This window comes from Euphorbia lathyris, chromosome 2 (assembly GCF_963576675.1).
Source record: "Euphorbia lathyris chromosome 2, ddEupLath1.1, whole genome shotgun sequence".
Taxonomy (NCBI): Eukaryota; Viridiplantae; Streptophyta; class Magnoliopsida; order Malpighiales; family Euphorbiaceae; genus Euphorbia; species Euphorbia lathyris.
The window spans coordinates 57,956,494-57,983,897 of record NC_088911.1 but is presented as its reverse complement, the minus strand read 5'-3'; the positions used below and the strand labels follow the sequence as shown (position 1 = coordinate 57,983,897).

The following is a 27,404-nucleotide window of genomic DNA, read 5'->3' as shown; positions in this document are numbered from 1 at the left end:
GTAAGGGATTCGACTTTGAAGGGTCTACAATCTTCCCCGTAAATATCAACTTCATGATCTCTTTCTTAAGCATCTCACAATTGTTAGTGTGATGCCCATATTCCTGATGCTAATAACATAAATTGGTCATATTTACATCCTTTAAGAGGTGTACAAACAAACGGCTTTAAAGATCGTAAAAGGTTGGTCTTTCGCCTTGCTGAAAAGTTGGACCCAAAGGCATTCCCCACTCATTATCTTCTTGTGTAACTAAGCACTTCATTGGAGTAGAAGCATTTTCACTGGCTCTAATGCTATCACCACTAGTTTGATAATTATTATAATTTCTAGGCGCTCTATATGCGTTCATTGGTTTGGTGCTTTCATATTTCTCCACCTCAACTGATTGCAATCCGATATGCATCATCATAGGTTTTAAACATGTTAAACCTCATGGAATCATAGAAAGAGGGAAGATATCCTTCCATCAACTTTCTTATAAAATCTAATATGCCATCATCGTGACAATAATAAATATTAGTAAAACAATTGTGTTTAACCATTATTAGTTTTGTTATTAAAAAAACAAACTTTAATAAGCAGATGCATATATCCAGATTGAAACAAAACTTTAATTTGAAATCCTATTCATGATCACGAAAATAAGTAATTTGATAATTAGTAGGAAATCACTATTTTTCTTTTCGAACTACATTAAAATCCAAACAAAATAAAATCTTTATCACTGAAAACCAATTAAAACTAAAGAAAAGAAAGAATTTAAGGCGCGTTTGGTTCGCGTAGGGATAACGAAAAGAAATCTAGAAAGGGAAACAAGGAGAAAGTAACAGAATGACTCCGAAATTCCCTTGTTTGTTTGTTTGTTTCAGTTAAAGAGAATGATATACATCTTATTCCTTTGGTAGCTTATAATAAGCCAAATTTGTTGATAGTTTTTAACATCAATTTTTATACATACATACATATTTTGTATTAATAAATTAATCATATGTAGTATAGAAATTAAAATCAATTACTTCAACCATTAAAACCAAAAGATTGTGAAACATTTTGTTTTATTGAAATACGGATCTAGCCCAACGGGAAAAAGATTGTGAAACATGAAAACTGAAATAAAATTAATCAAAGAAAATGCATAAAAAAATATAATAATAATAAAATATGTCAAAATTATTTTTCAGGTCAAAAAACTAAAAATAAATAAGTGCAATGATCAAACGTGAAATTAGTTTAGGGATAAAAAATAGTAAAACTAAATAAGTTTAAGGACCAAAGCAAAAATTAAAAAGTAAAATTTGGTCAAAATTATTTTTTGGAGAAAAAATTAGAAGTATAACGATCAAAAGTGAAATTAGTACAAGGATAAGAAGTAAAAATAAATAAGTATAAGGACAAAAAAGTAAAAAGTAAAACAAACTAAAGTAGAATTTCACCGAGGAGGAGGGTAATAAGTGGGGAAAAGATAATAGAAAACCTTAAGGTATATTGGGTTGGACAATGAGATTAGAGAAATTTGGGTTAACCCTAAAACTAAAAATAGGCAAAATGAATGAATGTTATTAATAAAACGAAAAAAACAAAAGAATGAAACCTCATGTTTCCTATAACCTTTTCTAAACCCCCCAAAACAAACACTTCCTTAGTATATTATGGACAAACTTGAAATAGTGCCATAATTGAATTGGCGCAATGATTACACGCAAAAACAAAGGCGATTGTGGCGGTTAATTGGCCTTCTAGAACTAGAAGCGATTTAGACATCCACATTCGGTGGGGGAAAGGATGTAGATTATGGGATTGCCTCTGTCCTGGGGACCAGAACCCTCTATTTATAGATAAAACATAAAGGTTGTAATTGTTTAGGATAGAAGTTTAGAATTATTTGAATTGTATTGATGATAAGTATCTTGTATATATACACAGTAAATCCTAGATGATTCTGCACATGTGATGATTACAAATAAGAGAAGATAAGAATCTTATAGATATTTAACTTAAAACTTGATGCTTATCTCTAAGGTAATTACTAATAAACCTATAATTATCTCTAACACCCCCCGTCAAATCGATGTCGAGAACACAGTTGAAGTCACTGAGAAATAACGGTGAAGCGAGTACTCGAGAGAGGCTTGGCAAAAGTATCAGCAACCTGATCATCAGGAGTATAAAATCGAACGAAAAGAAAACTAGATGCCACCTGTTCATATACAAAATGGTAGTCTAGTTCGATGTATTTTGTGCGAGCATGAAAGACATGATTGACAGTTAAGTAAATAGCACCAACATTATCACACTAAAATTGAATTGGACGAGGAATGGGAAACCGTAGTTCATTCAATAAGGAGTGAATCCAGAGTAAAGCAGTTGTAGCATTGGTAACTGCCTTGTATTCACTTTTAGTGGAGGAACAAGCAATGGTAGGTTGTTTACGAGTGTGCCAAGAGATAAGGATCTTTCCAAGGAAGACATAAAATGCACTTGTAGAGCAACGATCATCCGGGCAGCCACCCCAATCACTATCCGAATAATAATGAATAGTGGAAATGGGATCAATTGAAAAAGGAGACCATTGTCTAGAGTGCCATCAATGCAATAGAGGACCCGATTGACCCCTTTCTAGTGTTCAGGAGTGGGAAAATATAGGAACTAATAGAGCTTATTGACTGAGAAAGCAATGTCTGGACGAGTAAGGATGATATATTAGAGAGCCCCAACAATATTCTGATATTCATTCCCAGATTTCAATGGTGTGTAATGTTCATAAGACAGATTGGGAGTTGTTGCCATCGGTGTCGTGCATGGTTTACAGTCAATCATTTTTGCACGATTAAGTATTTCAAGAGCATACTTATTTTGAGAGACATGAATGCGTTTATTCGAGTAAAGAATTTCTAAGCCGAGAAAATAAGATGCATGTCCAAGGTTTCAGATTGGAAATTCTTGTTCAATGGCATGAATTGTATGAAGAATCTGATTATAATTAGAGCATGTGATGAGAATACCATCGATATAACAGAGAATGAAAATTTTGTCCTGAGAAGTGTGTCGAATAAAGAGTGAGTTATCAGCTCCAGACATGACAAAGCCAAGACTGCAGTGGAGCCATTTTAAATGTAAGAACCATTCTCATGGAGCTTGTTTAGGGCCATACAGAGATTTGCGAAGTAGGCAAACATGATCTGGTTTATCATTGTCCCCAAATCCCTACAATTGCTCCATGTAAATAGTTTAAGTGAGAGTACCATGAAGAGAGGCATTAGAGACATCGAGCTGATTGATATGCTAGTTATGTGCCACAACAAGACCAAACATGATTCGAAAAATTGTAGCTTTGACTACCAGACTGGATGTTTCTTTGTAGTCTAGACCAGATTGTTGAGTGAAGCCACGAGCAATAAGACATGCTTTGTAATGTTCAATTAGCCTTTGGTTTTGTATAAAATAACCAACGAGAGGTGACAACATAATGATCTTTGGGACGCGGGACCAGATCTTAAGTGTGATTAGTGAGCAGTGCCTGAATCTTGTTATACATAGTTGTACACCATTCTTGTTTTTTATTGGCTAAGGAAAAACGATTGGGATCCAAATTATTATTATCAACAATAGAGTGTAAAGCCATGAATTTACCTCGATAATCCAATGTAGATTGACATAGTTTCATGGAGTGATGTCGAACATGTAGTAGTGACAAAGGTACCTCAGATTAAATAGTGTCAATAAACAATGAGGAGGCAGTGTTCGGATTTGAGGAAGAACGAATAATTGAGTCCTCGGGAATTGAAAGAGGAGTAGACATAAGTTCAGAATGACATATGGTGCCCGAAAAATGTCGTCAGCACACTTAGTATGAGAATGAGTGCTAGATGAGAGAGGAGATAACATGGAAGGGATATGAGAATGTGTGTCAGATGAATATCAGCCGGTCAAATGATTAATGGAGGGTAAAGTGTGACAGAAGATGATATGTGAGGAATTTATTTTGGAATGATTGAGGATGGCAGATGGTTCATGAGTTGAGAGAAGTGGATGGGTAAATGATAATGATGGTTCTATCGAAGGGATATGGGAGGAAAGAAGTGAGGCATTGGGTGTTGTGTGAGTGTAATCTGACATCATATGAGAGATAGTGGGAGAGGCATTCGAGATATTTGGCATTTGTCACATAGGTGCATCTGGCAAGTCTATTAGAGAAGGGTTCTGAGAGGTAGAAAATAGGGACAGTAAGCAAAATGCCCATTGGTGGAAGAATAACTACATGCATGCATTTTTTTATTTTGTTGTGCAACTAAATTAGAGTGCAAATAATTTGGAGTATTGAAGTGAAAAGAGGACATACCTGGAATAGGACCAAGAATAGATGACATGGAGAATTTAGAGCTGTTGAATGAGGAGGATCTGGCGTAGGCACACTGATAATACTAATTTGATAGGGAAAAATGTCCTCACAAAATGAAACGTGCTTACAAATATAAATGCGAGTAGTGGTATGATCAAGGCAAAAATAACCATTATGATTGGGAGAATCCCCATGGTCAAGACACAACTTTGAACGAAAGTCAAATTTTTGTTTATTGTATAGACGCAAAAGAGGAAATATGTCACATCAAAAGATACGTAAATTAGCAAAGTTAGGCTTTTTAGGAAAAAAAATTAGTAAAAGGAGAGACCGAACCTAATACTGGTATGGGAAAATAATTAATCAGTTTTACACTATGTGACATAGTATAGTTCCAGTATTTTAAAGGTAGGGATGCATGTGCAAGTAAGGTTAAAGCGGTGCCCACAATATGTCTGATTTTTCATCCAACGATGCCATTTTGTTCGTGAGTGTGCAGACGGGCCAATTTATGAATAATCCTATGTGAAGCAAAAAATGAACGAAGTTTCTGGAATTCACCTCCAAAGTTAGAGTAAAAAAATTTTAAGCTTGGCTTGAAACTTTCTAACTATCATGGTATAGAATTCAGTGAATACAACAAACACATCACTCTTGTTTTTCAGACATAAATTCAACAAAAACGAGAAAATTCAGCCATAAATATGACAAAATAACATTGTGGTGATAAAAACAAGGGACGAACCCCAAACATCCACATGAATATATTAAAAAAAATATAGGTATTAGAATGAACAATAAAAGGTAAACATAATTTAGCAAGTTTGTCAAAGGACAAGAAGAACACACCTGAGTAGATTTGGTGGTGGAAAGTTGATTTTGTTGAACAATTTTAGACACAGTATGTTGATTGCGGCGACCAAAATGAGCATGCCATTAAGCAAACATAATCCTCTCTCGAACTAAAGCCTATCTCAATACGGTAGCTATGACATACAACCCGATCATTAATAAGAAAATGAGAAGGCCAAAATTCAAAATAGCATGAGTTATCCCATGAGAATTTTGAACAGAAAGAAGAGATTTAGTTAAATAAGGGCCAAGCAGAACATCATTAAGTTTGAAATTATGAATAGAGGATGTTGTTGAGTGAGAGATTGGCAAAACTTTTCTATTGCCAAAATAGATGTTGTCATGCCCCTGATATGGTTCCATATGGTTAAATTGATTAGCAACTTATGTCATGTGATGTAGAGCACTCGTATCAGGATACCATGGTTGTTCTGGTATACCCATATTGACCAATAGAGGATGTCCATGAAAATTCATCCACAACATGTGAGCCTAAGGCCTAACGGGTTGATTGAATGATTGACCACCGTGTCTATTACCCGAATTTTTGTAAGGAAAATTGTCAGCCTAATGTCGCGTGTCTCCACAACCGAAGCACTTACCTCTTTTTCTTTTGATTTTTTGGTTGGTGGTTGTGTCATCTATGCGAGCAATAATAGAGCATGATCCACACTTTTCTATAATAAATCCTCTCAGATAAGTTTGTCATATAACTCAAACCATTGAACGGGTTCTCCGCGCCGAACATTGAGAGCCGTAAGGACAAAATGGTATTCCTTACCGATGTTCTTATAAATGACAACAATCAACTGAGTGATGGAAGGAGGATTGCATGCAGTAGTGAGTTCATTTGCAAGCATTTTGAGTTTCTGAAGGTATTGTGGCACGGACATGTCATTCCATTCAAATGCATTAAGTACAAAAGTTAGTTGTATTCTTTAATTCTCAGAAGCCGCACCAAAGGAACGTTTCAAGACGTACCACGCAGACCTAGCAGAGTCCAAGTTTGTCACAGTAGGGATAGCTTTTTCACCGAGGGAGCCTCGAAATGGTGACCCGAGCAATACGATCATGATGTTCCCAATTGTAGTAAGTCGGGTTGGGCATAAATTCACTAGGTATATTGGGATGGTCTCCAATGAAACGAGGAATAAATTTGGAAGGAGTGGGAATGTCTCCAATGCAATGTTCCTCATCCGTAAGGATTGCCTAGAGGGTTTCCACAATATATGTTTGCTAGATACATTAGTTCCGAGGGGTGATTTTAATTGGAATAGACGGAATGGACGTTATATTAGAGGAGGAATGTTGCAGGGAAAAGGGGGAAGGAATGGAATCAGTATATTGATAGGATTGTGGGTGAGGGATGTATGGTGTGGGTTGGGTGGTAGAAAAGGGGGGAATCGGTCCCCTGGGTTGGGAATGCGAGATGGCAGTGAAATGGGGCAATGTGGTGGAGATATGAGGGGTATGGTGGTGACCGAAGTTCTCACTGTGAACGGTAGTATCAATTGGAGGGACAATATTTGAGGGTTCAGATTGAGGATTATAGGAAGTACATAGATAATCCGAGTATCAGAATGAGGGGTAGAATTTGTGAGAAAAGAGGAAGTAGTATTAGTCATAGGAGTAAATTGGGAAGAAAGAGGTGATGAGTGAGAGATGAAGGGAGAGATAGGCGCCAGAATTGCACCAGAACCGATCAACAGAGAAGAAATAGGAGAGACCCGAGTCTCTAATACCATGTTGATGATAGAAGTTTAGAATTACTTAGACGGGGTGATTGTTAGAAGGGATATAGAAAGTGGGATATGAATAAAAAACACATGTTTGTTTGGGAGATAGAAGAGTGAGACAGATGAGGGATAAGCTTCTTATCCCTCAAATCTTATACCCAATAGGGGGTGGTATAAGGAGGTGGGATAAGCTCCTGCAATTTTAATAGGGTGAAAAAGTCCATCTTATCCCTCAAATTAATGTTATGTAGTTTAAATAAGGTTAAAATAGTAAAATGTATTATTTTATCCTTATCCATATCCTTATCCCATATACCAAACATTGAATAATAATTCTTGACTATCATATTTTTATCCTTATCCCAACCAGTAATCATTATCCCTATCACAACTTGTATCATTATCCCTATCCAAATAGAATACCAAATGCCCCGAGATTGTATTGATTATAAGTATATTATATACACAATAAACCTTAGATGATTCTGCACATGTGATAATTACAAATAAGAGAACATAAGAATCATATAGATCCGTAACTTAAAATCTCTAAGATATTTATTAATAAACCTGTAATTATCTCTAACTGCAATTACCATTCTGTCTATCATAGAATTCGAATATTACAACTGGATAATCTATACATAATTAAGATTACATCAGAGTCCATAAACTAATTTAGAACACTTGACAGACTAATTTATGATAACCCACAATTCACAATATGATATATATACAACTCATATTGTGGATTTTAATCCAACAAGTCGATCGACCATGCATCCAAAAAATTAAATACACATATCTAATTGTGGTTGTATTCACATTAAAAATTATTATAACAAACTCAAATTCAGAACTTTATTTTTACAAACTCGACATCTTTTATAAGTGAAAAGGATGTATTTTTCACAAAACGGAACAAAAGAATCGATTAGAGACTTTTCTTAAAACGAGAACAAAGATACTTGTTATTTTTACATAATAAAAGCTAAGACCAAAATCTCATTTTATGTAAAGCAATAAGGACAATATTTTTTTTACATATATACTTAAAATATACATACTAGTTAACCAAAACGTTGCTTTCAAGAAAAAAAACATATTTGATTTATGATATTTAATGCCTAAACCACTAGAATAACACTAATTTACTTTTTTTTTTAATCTAGAGTATTAAGTAGATCTATTTTATTTTAACCGTTCAAAGAAATAAAAAACAAATAAAAAATTTGAACTAAAAAACAAACAAAAAAAACGAAAGAAAAACACAAATATTTACACCTAAGATTGACCTACCTCAAAATCTACTCGATAAGGCCGATCGGCCCTTGAGTGCAGGGGTTTGTTTGTTTTTCACGAAACAAAAAAAGAGAGACCTTGTTCGTGGTCACGACAAGGCCGATCGACCCCTGTTTCCAGAAAAGTAGAAACTTTTCCAAAATAGAGCACTAAACAAAAATTAAAAAAAAAGAAAGAAATAAAACACGATCTTTAGACCTCTCAATTTGTTTCATTGGTAGCGTGCACCAAAACGTTTATAGAGTTTTATTAGGTGATTTTCGCTCCTCAAGGTCAGAAGTCAAAGCTCCTTAACCCGAAAAAGATACAAACTAAGAAGTTCTTAAATTTTCAAGTCAATTCCACCAACTTGAGATGTTAGTGAAGCAAAACAAGTCTATGAGTATGTTGGAGTGATTTCGTAACCGATTTTTGGTGTTTTAGGATTGATTAAAGCTGGAAAAGTAGATATTTCTACCCCTCTCTATATAAAATCCAAGAACAAGTGAGAGAAACTCCGACAAATCTTGCATAAACCTCAAAGTTTGTGAAGTTAAATGTTTAGAGGATTGAGATGCTGCCTTCCAATAATGGAAAGCATGGTCTTAAGGAATAGTATTTCTTTATGGTAGAGCATATTAGCTTAGAAATCTTGAAAATGAAGTTGATCGATCTTATTGTACAAGGGTAGTTGATGATGTGTTGCGTGAACATGCACCAACAATGGATATTTTGGTTTTTAGGAAATGTTGATCTTCTACCGTGTGTGAAAACTAAGGTCGATAATTCCTTAAAAACATTTTCCTAGTTTGACATTTTTTCATTTTTTTGCACAATCTTTTTCTCTCTTCATTTAAAAGGAGGGAGAGTGATTTATTCTTCATGTCTTAAATGGTTCGTAAAAACCAAAATCATGTCCTGTAATAGCAGGAATAAGTGCTATCTCATTTCGACGTACTTCGAAACATAATAAGGTAGAAGCATTGCAATGTTAGAGTTTACTTTTCCACCCCTTTTAATACGATAGGTTTATTACCGTAATAAGGTGACCACGACTTATTTAAGACATGAAGAATAAATCAGTAAAAGGAAGGTTGTAATAGAAAATTATTTTAATGAGATCATTTAAAACATATTTTCCATTATAACTCTAACTCTAGATTGAAAATTATTTCCTCAAATCGTTGGATTTTGGTGTTAAATCCAAGATAATATGTTATGCATATTAAACATAATATTTGGGTAATTAGCTCTTCCAAGTGAGATTTATTGGGGTATATTTGTTAGGATCCGGAATGCGAGGCACCTCCGGGCTCCAACTCACAAAACAGGCGCTTTGAAACTACAGTGACCTGTTATACGGAAGCAAGAAAAATGGCCTGGCAATGGCATTCCTTCACTTTTCTTTTTCTAATTTTGCTTGTATTTTCTGGAACCACCGTAGCTTCTAAATGCTCAATCCAAGGTTAGTTTCTCTTCCAAATTTAATTTATATTCCGACTCCCAGTCAATTTTTCATAATTAGAGAATTTAATTTTTCGATCTTGTTTGTGCGTATAGGAATTATAACGGAACACCTTCTGGATCTAATTTAGAAATGTTCATCACTATGTTGATTATGCAACTTTTTCCTTTATCTTTTCTTTTTTCCTGTAAATTTCCTACCGCTGATCAAGGAAAGTCGAAGTAGATTGTTTATCTAACTGATTCAAGTTCTCACTCGAATATTCTTTCATGAGGTTTTCACATGTTTATATTCTTGTGCTCTGATCGCATCCGGAACTCATATGCTCGTAATGTTGTTATCTTCCTTTTTTTGCCTTGATTTTTCTTGTTTACGTGCTAATTGTTATTATTCTTGCTTCTTGATGAGATTTCAGTTTTCTTCTTGATTATTATTATTATTTCCCTCTATACAGGTATCCCTCTTGTGAGAAATATTAGTGAGCTTCCTCAGGATGATTATGGGAGGGGAGGTTTTTCCCATATTACTCTTGCTGGTTCTGTCTTGCATGGGATGAAAGAGGTATGTAATTGCAATTGTTCTCTTAATCAATGTTTCAGTTATATCAACTTGACTAAATGATAATTGTTTGAAGGTTATGGAGTTTTTATTGGTTTTGCCCAAGCTTTTAGGTTGGGGGTGGAACACAAAGTCTGGGCATCTACTTTATTTACTTTTAAACGCTCCCATATTTTCTTTTGCTTTTATTTTTCATCTATTGGTAGAATGAATATAATATCCTGTTTTTCTTGTTCCGAGATTGCCATCAGCGAAGAACATACTCCGTACTGAACTAGAATTGTTTGTTAACATTTCTGGATTTCGCAGGTGGAGGTATGGCTTCAGACATTTTCTCCAGGATCACACACGCCAATCCACAGGCATTCATGCGAGGAAGTTTTCGTTGTCCTAAAGGGAAGCGGCACACTCTATCTTTCCTCAAGTTCACATGAAAAGTATCCTGGAAAGCCACAAGAAAATATTATGTTTACCAATAGCACCTTTCATATCCCTGTCAATGATGCTCATCAGGTAAATATTTCTACTATGGATGTTCGTGTATGGAATATGAACTTCACCAGTGTTGGTTATTTGAGAATATGCAGTATTAGGTGCATCACTATGGGAAAATCCATATTAGTCCAGTCCATTTGTTGTTGGCTGATCATGTAGTAGTATTGTTGCTGTCTTGACTATGACTTGAAGCCATCCTACTTCCTGTCTGCAAATTTTTGAAAAGTGCATTTATCAACCTTTGTATAAGCTCTGTGATATATCATTTCCTATGCATTGATTGGTAAACTGATCCCGTGCTCTAAAAGGTGGCCATGCAAATCTTTGCAACAGTCAGGAGTCCAATCTCTAGTTATGGAAATACACCCGAACTTCTACAAACCATTTTCTAATTATCCCTTTTTTACCAATAGAGTGTTCAAACTTTTACTGATTCTCTGTTGTGTTGTTTTCTTATCATCATATTTCAGGTCTGGAATACAAATGAAAAAGAGGATCTGCAATTACTTGTTATAATATCTCGTCCACCAGTCAAAGTGTATGTATTTCTTCCATCCTCATAGACTTCATAGTTACCTTTTGTTGTCAAAATATCTGAGTCGCTTTGATGTGAATATATGTGCTGCTTTTCTAGCAAGTACCAGGTATCCAGTCACTTTTTTGGCTTTGAATATGATTTTTTCTAATGTCAATAAATACTTGTTAGATTATGCAAGTTACCCCCCCCCCCCACACACACACACACACACAAGTTTCATCATTTCATATCGTGGTATTAGGTTCATCAACCTTAAAATTATCTTATTTTTGGGAGAGGACCATTTGTTTAATTGTTTTTAAGTAAAATATCCATTACTAAAGCATGATCAGCTTAGCTGAAGATTAGTTGCGAGTAAGAACTCCTCATATATGATGAAGAACAGTGTAATCATGAATTTTATTCAATCATAAGTCCTAAAATAATTGTTGTCATTTGGCTACAAGTTCCAGGAATATTGTCGTTGTATACAGATCGTGTTTCTGAAACACATTAATATTGAATATGAACTGACAATTATAGTAGCGTGAATGCCTGATCATCTTGTAATAAAGTCCTGCATGTTAGCACTTGTATTTGGGCCTTATGACCAGGTTTCTTTTTGTCATATTAATATGAATTGGGCCTTTAACTACCAGCTGACATGATATCAGAGCCTCCTTGACCAAGTGATCAAAGGTTCAATTGCAGGACATACTGTGTTGTATAAGCTTTTAGCCCAGTTGGTATTCGCGTGTGAGGGTGTGTCATATTAATATGAATTGGCCTTTATCTATTAGCTTAAGTTTTTAGATCAAATGGTTCTGTGACACTTTATGGAAACTCATGTCCCCTATTTGTTTCTGCTGGTTATGCAATTAGGAGGGCACCACATGCCTAATTATAACCTATATATTGATATACAAGTTGTTTAGAATTTCTCTACACTTGTCTCTCTGAGCTTTGTTTTTCCTTTCCAGGTTCATATATGATGACTGGTTCATGCCCCACATTGCAGCACGATTGAAGTTCCCATACTATTGGGATGAAGAATGCCTTCAAGTTCAAGCACCTCCAAAAGATGAGCTCTAAAGTCTTACATGCTGCTTACATGATACTGCTAATTTTTGTTGTTATAATTACTCGGTATGAAAGTTTCTTAGAAAGATATAAAAGTTACTGGTAAATAGTAGTAGGAGATATGTACAAAGTTGAGGTTGTGAACTTGTAAATTCTGAAATTTATGCATGGTATGTGGAGAATTCATCATGTTTTAAAATTCTTTTCAATGTACTCTAACAAAGGCAAGTTTTTTAATTCAAAGAGAAGGTCAAAATGAAAAGCAAGATGGAGCTAACATTTGTTTTGTGCAACGATTTTAATCAGTCTTAGATGGGTAGGGTCATCTGGCTTTCAAATGTGAATATTCTGCATTAAGTCTCCGTGGAAAGGTAACAAGTTGGACACTGGATAATAATGTACTCTCAAGGAAAACAGCCTAGAGTTCACAATCGGCAACTATTAGATCGAGTATCTCATGGTATGTCAAGTACAAACATCTGTTTTCAAGCTTTTAATACACTATTCTTAATTTGAAAACATTTTTTAATTTAATTACATAACTATTAGTACACCTTCTAGGAGAGAAAAAATTATGTTGATTAAGTGCTTTCAGAATTGCAACTTACCAACTTTTCTTTGAACAAAAAAATGAATATGAAAATCTTCACTCGGTGAAACAAAATAACAAATCCTACATCAGATGCTCAAACAAACAGCAAAGAAAACAGCAAAGAAAAAAGGAAAAAAATATGCAACTGTTGACTATTCTAAGCTTTCTTTTCCAACAAAAGCATAATACTTCAAGCGTCAACAATTACGGAACCCTGAAATCAACGTCATCGCTTCTTTGTCAATGAACTGCGCCGTTCAGCTTCTTTTTCTGCAACCAAAACATGGAACTCTGGTCCAAGCATCTCATCTATACTAAGAGCCATCGTGCTACTCAAGTTGACGATTTCCATTATGAGTTCTAAAGTTAAATTGAAGCCTAAGGTTGATAAAACACGAACTGCATTTGCAATCCGGCATATTTGTTGCCTTTTCTCCAGAGGTATGTTCACGGGAGCTCCGTCGGATTTGCTATTTTGTTTTAATTGATCCTCCACCACATTTTCTCTGACATCGACATGCTCACCAACCCATATAAATCCATTGCATCCAAGTATCAAGTCCACATCATACTCTACTAGATGATGGAAATGTTGTTTTTGTCTTTTCACTAGATAAGGAGGGACTGTCAGCAGTTGACCCTTTTCAAGCTGTGAAATACATATAGCATAATTAACAAGAGTAAAGTGTGACATAAACAATGATACAAAAATCTGTTTTCATAAGGCTTTACTGTGGAAGTGTGGGTGATAGATGACACTACATAAATCAAACGCTTTATAGGATAAGCTAAATGAACAAGTAATTCAGTACCATTTTTGCAATTAAGAAGACAATAACAGTAATCATAATATATGGAAAGCAAAAGGAACCAAAAGCACCTTTCTTTGTAATCATCCTCTAAATAACAGCTACAGGTCAATTGTGAAAATATCCTTTTTACATAGTGGAAGAACACAACTCCTTGGGAACTAAACTATATTTCCTGTTTGATTATAACTTTTCTTTAGTTTTTCTGGTATCCTCATTAGTTCTCTTTAATTTTTTATTCCCCTGTATCCTTCACTCATGGTGAACTAAACCCAACATTAACGTCCTAATTGTTCAACCAAAACACTAAGTAGACAAACTACAGAAAAAGAAATGACTGACCATCAATAATCTTTCAGCCTCATCTTTCTTTCTAAATGTATGGCATTATACTAATCTTCCATTTTCACTTCTTAAATGTCTACACACATTACATGTGTATCCAAGAAGAGTATATAAACATGGAAAAAGACAACAAAATAGGAAATTACTTGGTATATCAAACCTTTCCATACTTCTGACTTCTTGCTTGTAGTTGTAAACTGCCATCATTCTGAAAGTTACGAACTTCAGCCTGGAAAGGGAAAATTCATATGGATATCTTAATTTAGGCATTTGAGATTGTCAAATAAAAAAACATGCACAAATAAAGAAATAACATGTAACGTAATAGTGTACTTACACATATAACATCATTCTCCTCAAAAACATTACGCATGTTGAGTTCATCTACAGCAGTTCGCCGCCTCTAGCAATCAAAATCACCAAGGCTGATTCTATTTAGTTAACATATACAGCCACAATCTAGCTCTTCGGTATAAACAGATATAACATACTCATTCTCCACGTGAAAATGATTCATGTGGGCAGAAATACTTAAATGATCAGAGAAATTTAATACACAGATATTGCTAAGCATTTCAAGACAACAACTGAAAGTTACAAGTTCAATAATCAAGAACAGCCACTTCATGAACAAAAGGCTGAGTTGTACCACATCTTTCCTTCTAAGGAATAACATTAAAATAGCAAAAAAAAAAGGCATGGGAGTGACTAAAAAGTCATTCTAACCTATACCCCAACCAAACAAGCGTTCAATCCCCATCTTAGCTGCAATTCGTACTAAAGCAATAACAGACTTTCATCATATTTCAATCAGAACTATATAATATGTGGAAAGGACGACGCAGTAATTCCTATTCTGGACCAATGTGCCTCACTTCTAATGCCAAGCATGATAAAAAAAACAACAAATGCTTCATGGTGGATAAAAAATGTTTGGATGACTGAAACATCATTGAAAGGTCATGTAACTGAGCCTTCAACATGCTTATAGATACTTTCAGCTCCAAGTTCAAAAAATAAAGCAAAGAGCATAGATGCATGCATAGGATTCAAGCCCAATCTGTTGCAAACATGCTGATCTACCTAACAATCACCAAACATTAGCTTAGCTGAAAAAGCATCTAGTGAGAACAGCCTTTCAGCCAAGACAAGACAAAACATAACAATTATATTATTACATGTTGTAAGTGCATTAGCATCCAAATTATGTCTTGCGGACCTTAACTGGTTACTTAATTTCCCACTTCATACTAAATGAGTCTTTCATAGAAATCATTGAAATTGATTTGGTCCAGCTCAAGACGATACGCAAAAGGGAAAAGAACAGTGGTGTGCCTACTTTTCTAATGAATTGTGAATAGATCTACCTAATGGGCTCAAAGCACCAGCACTGCACATAGTTTTGCTTGCTACATTTAGAGGAAGATTTAACAACTATTGCTAAAGTTCAAGTTTAAGCAAAGTGCTTGTCTCTCTTGCTAACTTTTGATCATCAAAATACTTTAGTATGGGTCTCAACCAATATTGTAGCACAATGGATGAATGCGAAACACAGTGGAAGCAGGAGTACAGAATTGTATCTAGAAATACTAGAGCATTGTTACCTGAATACCATCAGGCAAGTTCATTGAAGAAAGCATTAAAACAGCATCCTGGCTGAAATTTATTTCCAATTTCCAACGCTTCTGAGCAACCTGTATATAGTTATATCAATAGGTAAAGTTAGAGGAAACACACACACAGGCGAAGCAAGTTCATCAATCTACTAAACTCTATGATGCATGTGTTTCCCCGTTTCCGGCAGATGTGGGAAACAGAAACTCTTGGACCGTTTCCATAATTTCCAAAATATGAAAAGCGTCTCTCAGTTTTAAACAGTTTTTCCTACCTATTTCGATTAAAATTCTGTAAATTCAAACTTTCTATTTTGCAATTCCTATTCAATCTCAGATTAGAAAAACTGAAACTTCCTATTTGAGAGATAATTCTTTCCTTGTATCCTTTCAAAATTTAAAGAACTTACCCATATTTCTTTCTCCTATAATCCTTGTCTCTTGAATCTCGATTGAGTTTGGACTTTCTTCAATCTTGATTTATTTAATGCATTATTATATTTTTAATATTTATAAATATGCATCTATATGTTCAATATTTACACGTTTCTCCCACGTTTCCGTTTCCTATGGTTTTCAGAAATTATGTTTCACAGTGTACGTTCCCAGCTAAATTATCAGATGAAATATTTCTGGGACAAAGTACAATGAAAGCAATTTTATTTTAGCTATCGAGAAGTAAGAATAATTTAAAAGGACCATATGTGAACATAATGTTGAAGCAATATGAACACTTCCGAAGTACCTCAACAACACGCCCAACGATGATATCTCCGATCTCTGGCTTGTACCTATAATTTGGTAGATATACAATATCATACTGATAAGCAAGCAAATCAATATTAGGCCATACACAATAACCAAATCATATGATAATAAAACAAGCACCTGGAGCGCAGTGAGCGGACATAGACTAGCATGTTCACACGCTCCACCACTCCACAAAGTGACGCCACCACTTCACCGTTCTGTACCATCGTTCCATGTCCCCTAAAATTCGTAGAAAAAGTAAATTACACAAAAATGGCATATCCAAAGGCTATTACAGGGAAATGAGAAAGGTAGGGTTAGAAGAGGAACTTGAGAATGCTGTCCTCGAGGCTGATGGGGATAGTATCCGCGACAGTGACTGAAGCATCGGAATGGACTTTAGAATGCAAAGACTCGAGCTGTTGCAGAGCTCTTTGCAGTCTTATCTTTTGTGTTTGATTCAACGATAACTGTATTTCTCTCATCTTTTGCTCTTCTTCTTAGATCGACCAATGCAATGCAGAAGCGAGAAACCATAAACCCTTGTGGAAAAGAAGAAGAAAGAAGGAAAAGTTTACGTGGGCCAATTGGGCCTCTGTTTCGATAAACATCATTCGGTTACTTACATAAAATCCATAAATAAATGGATTCGGATCCCTCCGGTTCACCAAAAACAGAAAGGGATCTGTTTTCTTAATTTTTTTTTTTTTTTTTTTTTAGAGGAGGTTAATAGAAGTAAGGCCTAAACCATACGTGGTCCCCTGAACTTGTCCACTTTAGTCATTTTGACCCCTGAACTTAAGGGACGTCCTATTAACCCCCTCAACTTAAAAAAAATGATATCATTGGCCCCTTATTTGCTAACATGTCATGTGTTGTTGTAACAGTACAACATAGGCGCGTGAAACAAGCTAAGACCCAAAAAATAAATGGACAACGATCGTATTTTTTTCAATTATCTTCAACGGTCATTCTTCTCTTTGTGATTCCAGTTCATCTTCTTCCTCCCGCTCATGCGGGTTTAATTTCTGCTTCTTACCCATTACCGTCTTCTCAATCTTCCAAAGTCATCTTCATCATATTCCCCAGAGAAAGGAATCGTGCGATTTGAATTAGAGAATCCACTGTGTTTGATCGTTGTGTTTTCGTGCTCCTGCGTTCCATTCCTATTCTTGCGTTCGTCTGTTCTTGGGGAAGAAAGTGGGAATCATCTTCTTTGATTTCGTGCTCCTGCGTTCGATTGACTGTATTTCAATACCCTGTTTTTGTGTTGGCCGGTGTTACGGACAAAATGGAAGTTTGTCGTTGTGGGGAGAGTGCCGTGGTGAAAATTTCATGGAAGCCTGCAAATCCCGGAAGACGATTTTATGGTTGCCATAACTATGGGGTGAGTCAACATTGCTGGTTTTAACTGGTATTGATCTATTTGTACATATTGGTGGAAAAAATTGTAATCATGTTATGTTTGATGCAGGGGCCATATTATTGTGGATATATGAAATGGTTTGATGCTCCAGTTAGTGAACACAATAAGAATGTCATCACGGGGCTGTTGAAGAAGTTGAAAGAGAATGAAAAATCGAGTGTCTATCAAAGCCGAAGTACGAAGATTGTTGAGTCCAAAAGCAATATAGGATGGATAAAATGCCTAATATGTTTCATTTTGGGGTTTGTCTTAGGAGTGTGTCTGAGTAGTTAATGTACCTGTTTCACACATTTTGGGTTGTATTTAGGGATAAATTTGGTGTTTCTAATCAGTGATGTATTTTGGTACGGATTAATTTAAACGAATAGTTACAAGTTTGTAATCATATTTCTCATTTGCATATATATTTGCATAAATTGTGTAAATAGTATACAATGTTGTAATAGCATAAATCAAATCCCGGATTGTGCATACAAATAGACGTTCATGCCATTGATAAACCAATGCAAATTCACACTTGCGTTCTTACAACAAACCAAAATATGCACCCAATTGGTCGTAACAAACCAAAATATGTACCAGCATTGCAGAAACAGTACATTGGCATAAACATTTGCCAAAAAATAACCCAAAATGGACAAAAAGGTACCATGTACCAAAGTACTTGCCATAAACTGTCAACAGCCACAAAAAAATCCCAAAAATAGGTGCATATAACCTAAACCGAAAGCTAAGGCATCCACCTAACTATAGTAGCCTGCAAGTTAGAATTGGATGCAGCTTGTGTGCTTGCAGGAGGCATCCTTGGTGATCTTCGCACTGGTTGAAGTTTTTGAGCCTTTCATGCCCCCTGATGTCCCTGTTTTTCTTGAGTTTGTGCTTGGCTTGCTTGAGTTTGTGCCTGGCTAACTGCATGTTGTCCCTGGCTTGCTTGAGTCTGTGATTGGCTTGCTTGAGTGAGTGACTGGTTAAATGCAGTTTGTGCCTGCCTTGCATGAGGTTGTGATTGGCTTGTTGCTGCTACTGTTCTTGCTGCTGTTGTTCTAGCCCTGACTTGTCTGCCCTTGTTCACTTTCTGTTGCTGCAATTGTTTTGAAGTCATTGCTTCTTTTCCTTTCCATTTTAGCTTACTAGGTTCAAATCCTATATCACCTGTAACTTCGGCTGAATTCTTCAACTTATGCGACCCAGTAGAAAGCACGGTTCTTTCACCCATGAGGTTCTAAACATGAAAACAAGAAAGTTACAACTAGATAATATAACAAGAATAGATACTAATATAAGTTCTGGTGTATTTACCTGAGCACATGTCCAACCAGTCCGCTCACTAATGAAAACTCCAGCTCCAGCGAACCGTGGCTTCTTGAATGCTTGTTGAGATCCACTCTTTTGATAAACATGTTTTTCCTATACATTAAACAGTAATTCGCTTAAACACAACATTTCTCAACAACAAATTGAACCCATATTCACTCATAATCATGACATGTTACCCTAAACATATAACCAATTGTATCGTTGCCTAAGTCTTCAGCTTGTGGTTGTCCTGCTTGATTGGCAACCTGTGCATACACAATTATACATGTTATCAACAAATTACAACAAACTGTTAACAACTACTAGTTTTTTGCTTACTTCATTTGCCGATTGATCTGCTGCAGCCGAAGTTCCTACATTACTACACCTACTCATGCTAATAGGAGTGCTTGTACCAGCCTGCATATATTCAAACATGTTAGAATAGTCGTATCTTTTTGCAATAACAACAAATTTGCTGTCGAAACAAACCTGATTTGCAACATTTTTCAGTTGTGCACATCCTTTCTTGTTATGACCTTGCTGTTTGCAATGTGAACATGTCATGATTGTCCCCTTCCTTGTATACTTACCAATATTTTTCACTTCACTTTTGTCTCTTCTTCTATTTTTCTTCGGTCTCCCAGGCATGACCTTTATCACTGGAGGCTCCATTGAAGGATGCGTGCTTGAAGGCCACATCTTCATGTTGAGTACTGGTTGAATATAGTGGCAATATGTCTTACGATATGTGTCTTTCCTGTACCAATTGCTAACATACTTGATAGGATCTAATTCCTGCTTGTGTAGAGCAGCAATGGCATGAGGGCAGGGTATTCCTTTTAATCCCCACTTCCTACAGGTACAAGTCTCCTTCCTAATATCAACAACATGCCTATACTCTCCATCAATTACCTCATAACCTGCATCGCCATTCCATTCAATTTTACACCTCATTGAAGAACTTGTGTTCTTAGTCAATATTTCCAAGGCCATAGGCAAAATGTCACATATCCACCGCTTAATTAGAAATTCTCTCATATCAATGTGCCTATGCATGCACTGAATTCTAATCTCTTCCAACATTGTGATTATTGTCTTGTGCCTAGCAGCTAGGATCCAACTGTTAAAGGTTTCTGACATGTTGTTGTCCACAACATCACAACTGTTTCCTGTTGGAAAATAAACCCTGCAAAACTTTTCCTTATCGTAATTGAGTAAATCCGCAACAATTTTATTGCCCCTAGCTTGCTCAACTCATCTAGATTGTCCTTCAATTCAGCCTCAAAGGTTGATTTACAAACACGCCAAAAACACTGCCTTCTTTCAACCCCCCTCCAATCTTTAGCCCAATTTGACAAGATGTGCCTAGCACACATCCTATGTCTGGCCTCTGGCAATACCTCTTGAATTGCAGGAATCAGCCCCTAGTTAAACCACATGTATATCAACACATGAACACCATATGCCCAATACATTAAACCAATACATTAAATCAAAACATGAAATCAAAGCATGAACTCAACACATTAATCAAAGCATGAAATTAACACATTAAATCAAAGCTATATATCAACATATACTCAACACAGTTAAACCATTGCATGAAATCAAAGCATGAACTCAACAAATTAATCAAAGTATGAAATTAACACATTAAATCAAAGCAATATATCAACATATACTCAACACAGTTAAACCATTGCATGAAATCAGCGTATCTTTTGCATATCAGTTACAACTGTGAAGTTTGCACTTTCACTCATAGCCAAGTCTTTTTGCACCAACTTTATGAACCATTTCCACGTGTCCTTCGTTTCACTGTCAACTACTGCCCATGTGATAGGAAACATTTGCGAGTTACCATCTTTAGCAATACAAGACAATAACCGTCCCTTGCATATGCCCTTTAAAAAACACCCATCCATGCCAATAGTTCTCCTGCATCCTTCCTTGAAACCTTGCTTCATTGCATTAAAACACACATAAAAGCCCCGGAATATATGTCGTTGAGGAATGTCCTTGATATCCACATGCACCACACAAGTAGACCCCAGATTGGACCTAAGAAGCTCATCTCTATAGTCATATAGCCTCCTAAATTCTTCTCTATAATCCCCCATGAATTGTTGTATGACCTTGAACTTGGCTCTCCTGCAAACTGTTTTCCCCACATAAAGTTCCAGCTTCTCCTTAACCAACTCTTGCAGTCTCCATATTCTAATGCTTGGATTGTCTGTAATTTTCTCTTTAAAGAACTTCGCAATAAACTTTGAGTGGCAATGCTTGTTCCTATTTGTCCTTTGACATGTGTGAGTAGGATAGTAAGTCTTCACCATAAAGTTCTTCGTTCTTTTGTCTTCACTAGCGAAGAGTTGCCATGGACATTCCCGACATCGAGCTCTGACCCTATGATAATCATTTGGTTTGAACTTCAGACGTGCACCCCTCTTTACATCATACTTACCCACTGCCTCTCTAAACTCATAAACACTTTTGAAAACCATCCCGGTCTCAAACACTGGCATATCAGAATGTGGATCATAACGCACCCTTGTCCTTTTCCTTCTTTTTGGCCCATCCTCATCTTCAGAATTTGAATCAAAGCTATCTACATCAGAGGATCCAATGTAGTCTTCATCTCCTCCTATAAGGTTATCCTTGTTCTTCTTATGCAGACTAGATTCACCACCATCCACCCTTTTATCAGTGCCTAGAGGTCCTAATTGAACTTCAATAGGAGGCTTTGGCCGTTTTCTATTGGATCTGTCCCTTTTCTGTTCCGCAACGTGTTCTCTGACTTGTGCTAGTTCTTCATCACACTCACTGTCATCAGAATCATCAATGTTCTCTTTGTCAAAATCTGGGTCTTCTTCTGAGTCTTCACTTCCATCTGAGTTTCCTTCTGTAGCTGATTCTGAACTCAACTCGAACTCACCATCTTCTTCAACAGGCGGTTGTATCTCAACTGGATCTGAATGAACAGTTTCATTCAATGAAGCTGCGGTTTCTTCATTAGTATGTTCTAGTGAAGTAGGTCTTGTAATAATGCACATATTTGCTACACTTGCCAGGCTGTCATCTCCCTCCATGTCATCCCCATCTTGGGCCCCACATGTTTTGGCATTAACAGTTTTATCAACAAAAACATCTACACTATCAGCTGAGCCCTTACAACTGAACATTGTTAGAAGATCAATGTCATTCAACAACACAAGCAACTCCCCAGTCTTCCCATTTCTGTAATATATTGAACCACATGTCTCGTATCCCAGCCCCCTAATTACCCATAACAAATCAAGCCGACTGAACTTATCCTCATTAACATACTCTTCATCGTGTACAGTACCACCGGAAAATTTCAATCCCGACCCATCCTTTACAACCCTACCACCATGATGCAGTCTAACAGTCACATAACCATCACCCATTTTAATCACTGATAAAAACAGAGCATGCAATAGCAATAAGATTAAAACGGAAAAAAACTTATAAAATACATAAATTGAAAACCAGGTGCTCAATAACCTCTTCCGGCGTCAAAGAACTTCTAGCAACCCAAAATTTCTTTCGATATAAAGCAGTTGATCATCGTAAACTCTCTAACCACCGGAATTCTCTATCAAAATGCAACCTTGAGTTTTTAACTTACGCCATTTCCTTTCAGCTGTGGATGATCGAAGTAGAAGAAGAATACGAAGAGACTACAAGGGAAGTGAATGATCGGTAAGTTGTTATCAAATATTTTGAGGTTAATTTCGTCTTTTACCACCAACTAGTGACATGGAGGGCTTTTATATCGATCAAAATGCCATGTGTCAGTCAATAAGTCAACCTGCTCGCGCGTGCATTTTACGTAGTCAAGGTTGGTTCCGTTGTGTCTAAATAAGGGGCCAATGATATCATTTTTTTTAAGTTGAGGGGGTTAATAGGACGTCCCTTAAGTTCAGGGGACAAAATGACTAAAGTGGACAAGTTCAGGGGGCCACGTATGGTTTAGGCCGAAATAAAAAAATTTAAGAGCGAAAGCAATAAATGATCTTTATCCATTTGAAAAGAAGCAATGATTGATTTAGTAAGGAGTTTATTTCCAAATTGAAAATTAGTAATTGATTTACAAAATGCAAGGGATATATGTCTTTGTCTTTTTTCTTTCTAAATATGTGTCTTATGTTATATGCAATAAGGTACACCATGTTTTTTTAGATAAAATATATAATTAAATTACGATTTTTTTTTACTATATATCATGAGCAATCCATTTGACCACTTAATTGATATCACTCGTACACATTTAATTCTTAACACCAATCGACTCTCATTAAGTGGTATGCATCCAAGTGGAAAGTATTGCTATATAAAAGCTCTTCTAAACTACATATCTATATATCTATAATATATAATATATAAAACAATAACGATGTAGCTGGGGTGTCACTTCCTCATTTTTTACTAGAAAAAATATAATATAAAATATAAAATATAATATATTAATTGTAATTATATTATTATACTTATCTATAAAAAGATTATTTTATCCGTATTATTTATCTATGAAAAGATTATTTTATCCGCCTATATCTAAGAGTTCTACAAAATTTAAATTAATTCCTAAAATCTCTCTAATTCTCTATATATATATATATATATAACAGTAACGATGGAGGTGAAGTGTCACTTTCTCCTTTTTTAGTGATAAAAAATATAATATTATATATTAATTTTAATTATATTATTATATTTATCTATAAAAAGATTATTTTATCCGTACTATATCTAAGAGTTCTACGGAATTTAAAATAAATATTAATAAAGCTTTCAAAGCAACTTACTCATAATTACAATTCATCTAATACTATATATATATATATATATATATATATATATATATATATATATATATATATATTGAATCCGTGCATCGCACGGGCCAAAAACTAGTATTCTAGTAAGGGTCTGCTTGGATTGGGATTAGTGGAGGTTAATTAAAGGGATGTTATTTTTCTAACCTTGCTTGGGTAGGAGTTTAAATGGAGGTTATTTTTCTAACCTTGCTTAACCTTGTTTGAGAAGGAGTTTAAGTTTAAATGAAGGTTAAATGAGGGTTAAATGGAGGTTCAAAAACCTTCAATTTCAGTCCCACCAAATTGGTAGGATCCGGAAGTTCTCTAACCTCCATTCCCCTCCCTTCCCCTCCCTTTAATTAACCTCCCTTTAATGAACCTTGTAAAACTTTCATCCAAGCAGACCCTAAAACTAATCACATTTTTGTTTTGTAAATAATTCCTCTATATATATATATGAAATGAAAATTGAAAAATAAAACTATGGTTACTAGAATATTGGGCTGATCGACACATTAACTAATTTAGATTTTAGTATTGTAAAATAAGAATGAAGAGAAATGTATTGAGAATTGAAGAATGAAGTTAGTTACAGAAGAAAGATAATAGTGGAGAATTCTAGAGAATAATGGAATGAATAATTCCTACCTATCCTAACTTCCTAACAATTTTATAACCAATATAAATTGTTATTTAGAGAAGAAAAATCCAACTAGGATTATTGATATGATATGTCATAAACTAGAATTTTGAATGAGGAAAAAAAATGCAAGCGTGTGCCTTGAAATAGACAGAAACATATGGAGAGAATATAGAGAAGAAAATAACAGACATGAGAATCCTCCGAAGAAAGTTGCGTTCCTCAGAATTAAACCTTCCATTACCATTGTAGTATATATGAATCATTAATTATTGGATTATCCTAAACCTCCTCTTCACCAGCCTAGCCTGGCAATGGCTGTAATTACCTTTCCCCCTAATCCTAATCCTAATCCTAATCCTAATCCTTCCTCCCAGTGCCATCTTAATCCTTGACACTTTTCCCTTTAGGACAGGATGGCCTTTTCTACCTGTTTCTCTCTCGTCGTCCTTGGCCTCCTGTCTCTTCCTACTGTAGGATGTTTCCACCTCGGCATTGTTCGAAAACCTTCCTCCCACATCCCTATCTTCCGTGAAGCTCCAGCCTTTCGTAACGGAGATTCCTGTCAAACTCAAACAATCCATGTCGTCATGACTCTTGATGCTAATTACCTAAGAGGAACAATAGCTGCTGTTTTATCAATCCTTCAACATTCTTCTTGCCCCGAAAACATCGAATTTCACTTCCTCTGGGAACGCTACGAATTACAGGTCCTTTCCAACATTAAATCTACTTTCCCTTTCCTTTCCTTCAAAATCTACAAATTCGACACATACCGTGTACGTAGCAAGATATCGAAATCAATCCGGCAAGCCCTGGATCAACCATTGAACTATGCGAGAATCTACCTTGCTGAGATAATACCATCACATGTAAATCGAATAATTTACCTGGATTCCGATCTTGTTGTGGTTGATGATATTGCGAGACTATGGGAAGTAGAATTGGAGGGGAAAGTATTGGGTGCGCCGGAATATTGTCAGGCGAATATGACAAAGTATTTCACAGAAAAGTTTTGGGGAAATGGAGTATGGGCAAAGACATTTGATGGGAAAAAACCATGTTATTTTAACACAGGGGTAATGGTAGTAGATGTTGAGAAATGGAGGAAAGGAGGATATACAAAGAAAATAGAGGAGTGGATGGATGTGCAGAAGCATAAGAGAATATATCATTTGGGGTCATTACCTCCATTTTTGTTGGTTTTAGCTGGGGATATAAAAGGTGTTCATCATAGATGGAATCAACATGGATTAGGAGGAGATAATATTGAAGGGAAATGCAGGAATTTACATCCAGGTCCTATTAGTTTGCTTCATTGGAGTGGGAAAGGGAAGCCATGGCTTAGACTTGACTCAAGGAAACCTTGTTCTGTTGATCGTCTTTGGGCTCCTTATGATCTTTATCGCTCCTCTTCTCAATTTTTAGAGGGGTAGGGTTGATTCTTTCTTTTCTTTTCTTTTCTTTTCTTTTCTTTTTATAAGAAAGAGATGTACCATTCATTAATTAATGTCAACCAACAAACAAACAACGATTAAAGGATTTATTTGGTGGTAGTTATTTAGGAGATTGAAGAAGGTGGTTTCATATTAATAGATTAGGAACTAGAATTTTAAAAAAGAAAGAAAAAAAAATTATTTCATGGCAATTTTTTAGGCTTTACTCTAATTTCTCTACTCTCTGTAAATCTTTTTATTAATTATTTCTTTTTATTTATTTATTTATTCTTGGTGAAAGACACGTATAAAACCAAATAAGAAAACTACACATCCACTATAGGATGAAAAAACAACATCTACAATCATTTAAAATAAAACTAGATACTTGTAGACACAAGTGACACTTTTTTTGAATGACCAACACAGGTGTTCTTACAAAATTTATAAAAAGAGAGGTTGACCTACTCTAAAATCTAAGTTAACAGAATTGTAGGGATGAAGATAGGATTAGTGAAATTCAATGAATTAAGAGAGTCAAATACATCCATTGCACGCCATTATTTTCTGTTTCTAACGTTCTTGGAGTATTTATGAAAAATATTGTTTTATGTGTCCTAACTCATATTTAATATACAATACATATAGGGAGGATATTAGAAATATGTCTCATGGAACATGCGGTAGTGGTGACCTATACTGCCTGAAGCTGAGTTTGGATTTGTTACATATCAGCGACATGTTCTCCTCTTAACTCATTAACGGTTCTATATAAACTGTTTCCATGTTATATATGAGTTATCCAAGGATCCCAAACACTATCACTTGTTCATAACAGTGTAGACAAAGAGCTCCAACCTTACCATCATTTCTTTAATAGCAAGGAGTTAGAATGGATAGATACAGATTTGCATAGAATCCAGACAACCTAGCTTTAAAGATGTAGCTTATTGCCTGCTGGTCCCGTTCCGGACATGAAAATCTACCAAGTGAGCTCTTTTTTTCTTGAATGCGAGGACAAGCGAGCCCTAAGAAGTATATATAGATTGTTGAGCCAATGCTTACCATCACGTGAGAAAGGGATGTGACTTTATTAATACACATTCATCAAGAAAGATACATTGGCATGAATTAAAAATGAACATTATTATGGTTATAAACCAAGATTTGTTCTCATAGCTTCCTTCCTGCTCTGGATGAATGATTCAGATTTTTCGTTAATGTTTGGAGCCACACTTATAAGATGCGGCAGATACCTTTCTTGGCTAGCCGATTTCTGGGTTCCTCTTTCTTGACCCAATGCTACTGCTCTTCTTCTTCTACTCACTTG

The 27,404-nt window shown here is 35.6% G+C and overlaps 3 protein-coding genes across 3 annotated transcripts; 2 read left to right on the top strand and 1 right to left on the bottom strand.

Annotated features, from left to right (window-relative positions):
* Positions 1-9,476: 9,476 nt before the first annotated feature.
* LOC136218330 (auxin-binding protein T85) lies at positions 9,477-12,546 on the top strand. The gene is made up of 5 exons (XM_066005129.1): positions 9,477-9,673; positions 10,128-10,234; positions 10,541-10,744; positions 11,197-11,264; positions 12,224-12,546. Exons 1-5 carry the CDS (start codon positions 9,583-9,585, stop codon positions 12,333-12,335), a joined length of 582 nt encoding a protein of 193 aa, XP_065861201.1. The 5' UTR covers positions 9,477-9,582; the 3' UTR covers positions 12,336-12,546.
* A 408-nt stretch (positions 12,547-12,954) lies between these two features.
* LOC136218329 (exosome complex component RRP4 homolog) lies at positions 12,955-17,008 on the bottom strand. The gene is made up of 7 exons (XM_066005128.1): positions 16,763-17,008; positions 16,571-16,672; positions 16,428-16,473; positions 15,674-15,763; positions 14,407-14,472; positions 14,230-14,298; positions 12,955-13,564 (listed from the first exon to the last, which is right to left on the bottom strand). Exons 1-7 carry the CDS (start codon positions 16,915-16,917, stop codon positions 13,142-13,144), a joined length of 951 nt encoding a protein of 316 aa, XP_065861200.1. The 5' UTR covers positions 16,918-17,008; the 3' UTR covers positions 12,955-13,141.
* Positions 17,009-24,866: 7,858 nt separating this feature from the next.
* Positions 24,867-26,140, top strand: LOC136220490 (probable galacturonosyltransferase-like 4). The gene has a single exon (XM_066008308.1). It carries the CDS (start codon positions 25,055-25,057, stop codon positions 26,072-26,074), a length of 1,020 nt encoding a protein of 339 aa, XP_065864380.1. The 5' UTR covers positions 24,867-25,054; the 3' UTR covers positions 26,075-26,140.
* Positions 26,141-27,404: the final 1,264 nt, after the last annotated feature.

Coding starts and splice junctions, on each gene's coding strand:
- LOC136218329 (XM_066005128.1), bottom strand. CDS start 16,917: ATGAGAGAAATACAGTTATCGTTGAATCAAACACAAAAGATAAGACTG. Junction 14,473..15,673: donor ACTTGCCTGATGGTATTCAG/GTAACAATGCTC, acceptor TTTGATTGCTAG/AGGCGGCGAACTGCTGTAGA. Junction 13,565..14,229: donor GAAGTCAGAAGTATGGAAAG/GTTTGATATACC, acceptor TGTATTTCACAG/CTTGAAAAGGGTCAACTGCT.
- LOC136218330 (XM_066005129.1), top strand. CDS start 9,583: ATGGCCTGGCAATGGCATTCCTTCACTTTTCTTTTTCTAATTTTGCTT. Junction 9,674..10,127: donor TTCTAAATGCTCAATCCAAG/GTTAGTTTCTCT, acceptor CCCTCTATACAG/GTATCCCTCTTGTGAGAAAT. Junction 11,265..12,223: donor TCTCGTCCACCAGTCAAAGT/GTATGTATTTCT, acceptor TTTCCTTTCCAG/GTTCATATATGATGACTGGT.
- LOC136220490 (XM_066008308.1), top strand. CDS start 25,055: ATGGCCTTTTCTACCTGTTTCTCTCTCGTCGTCCTTGGCCTCCTGTCT.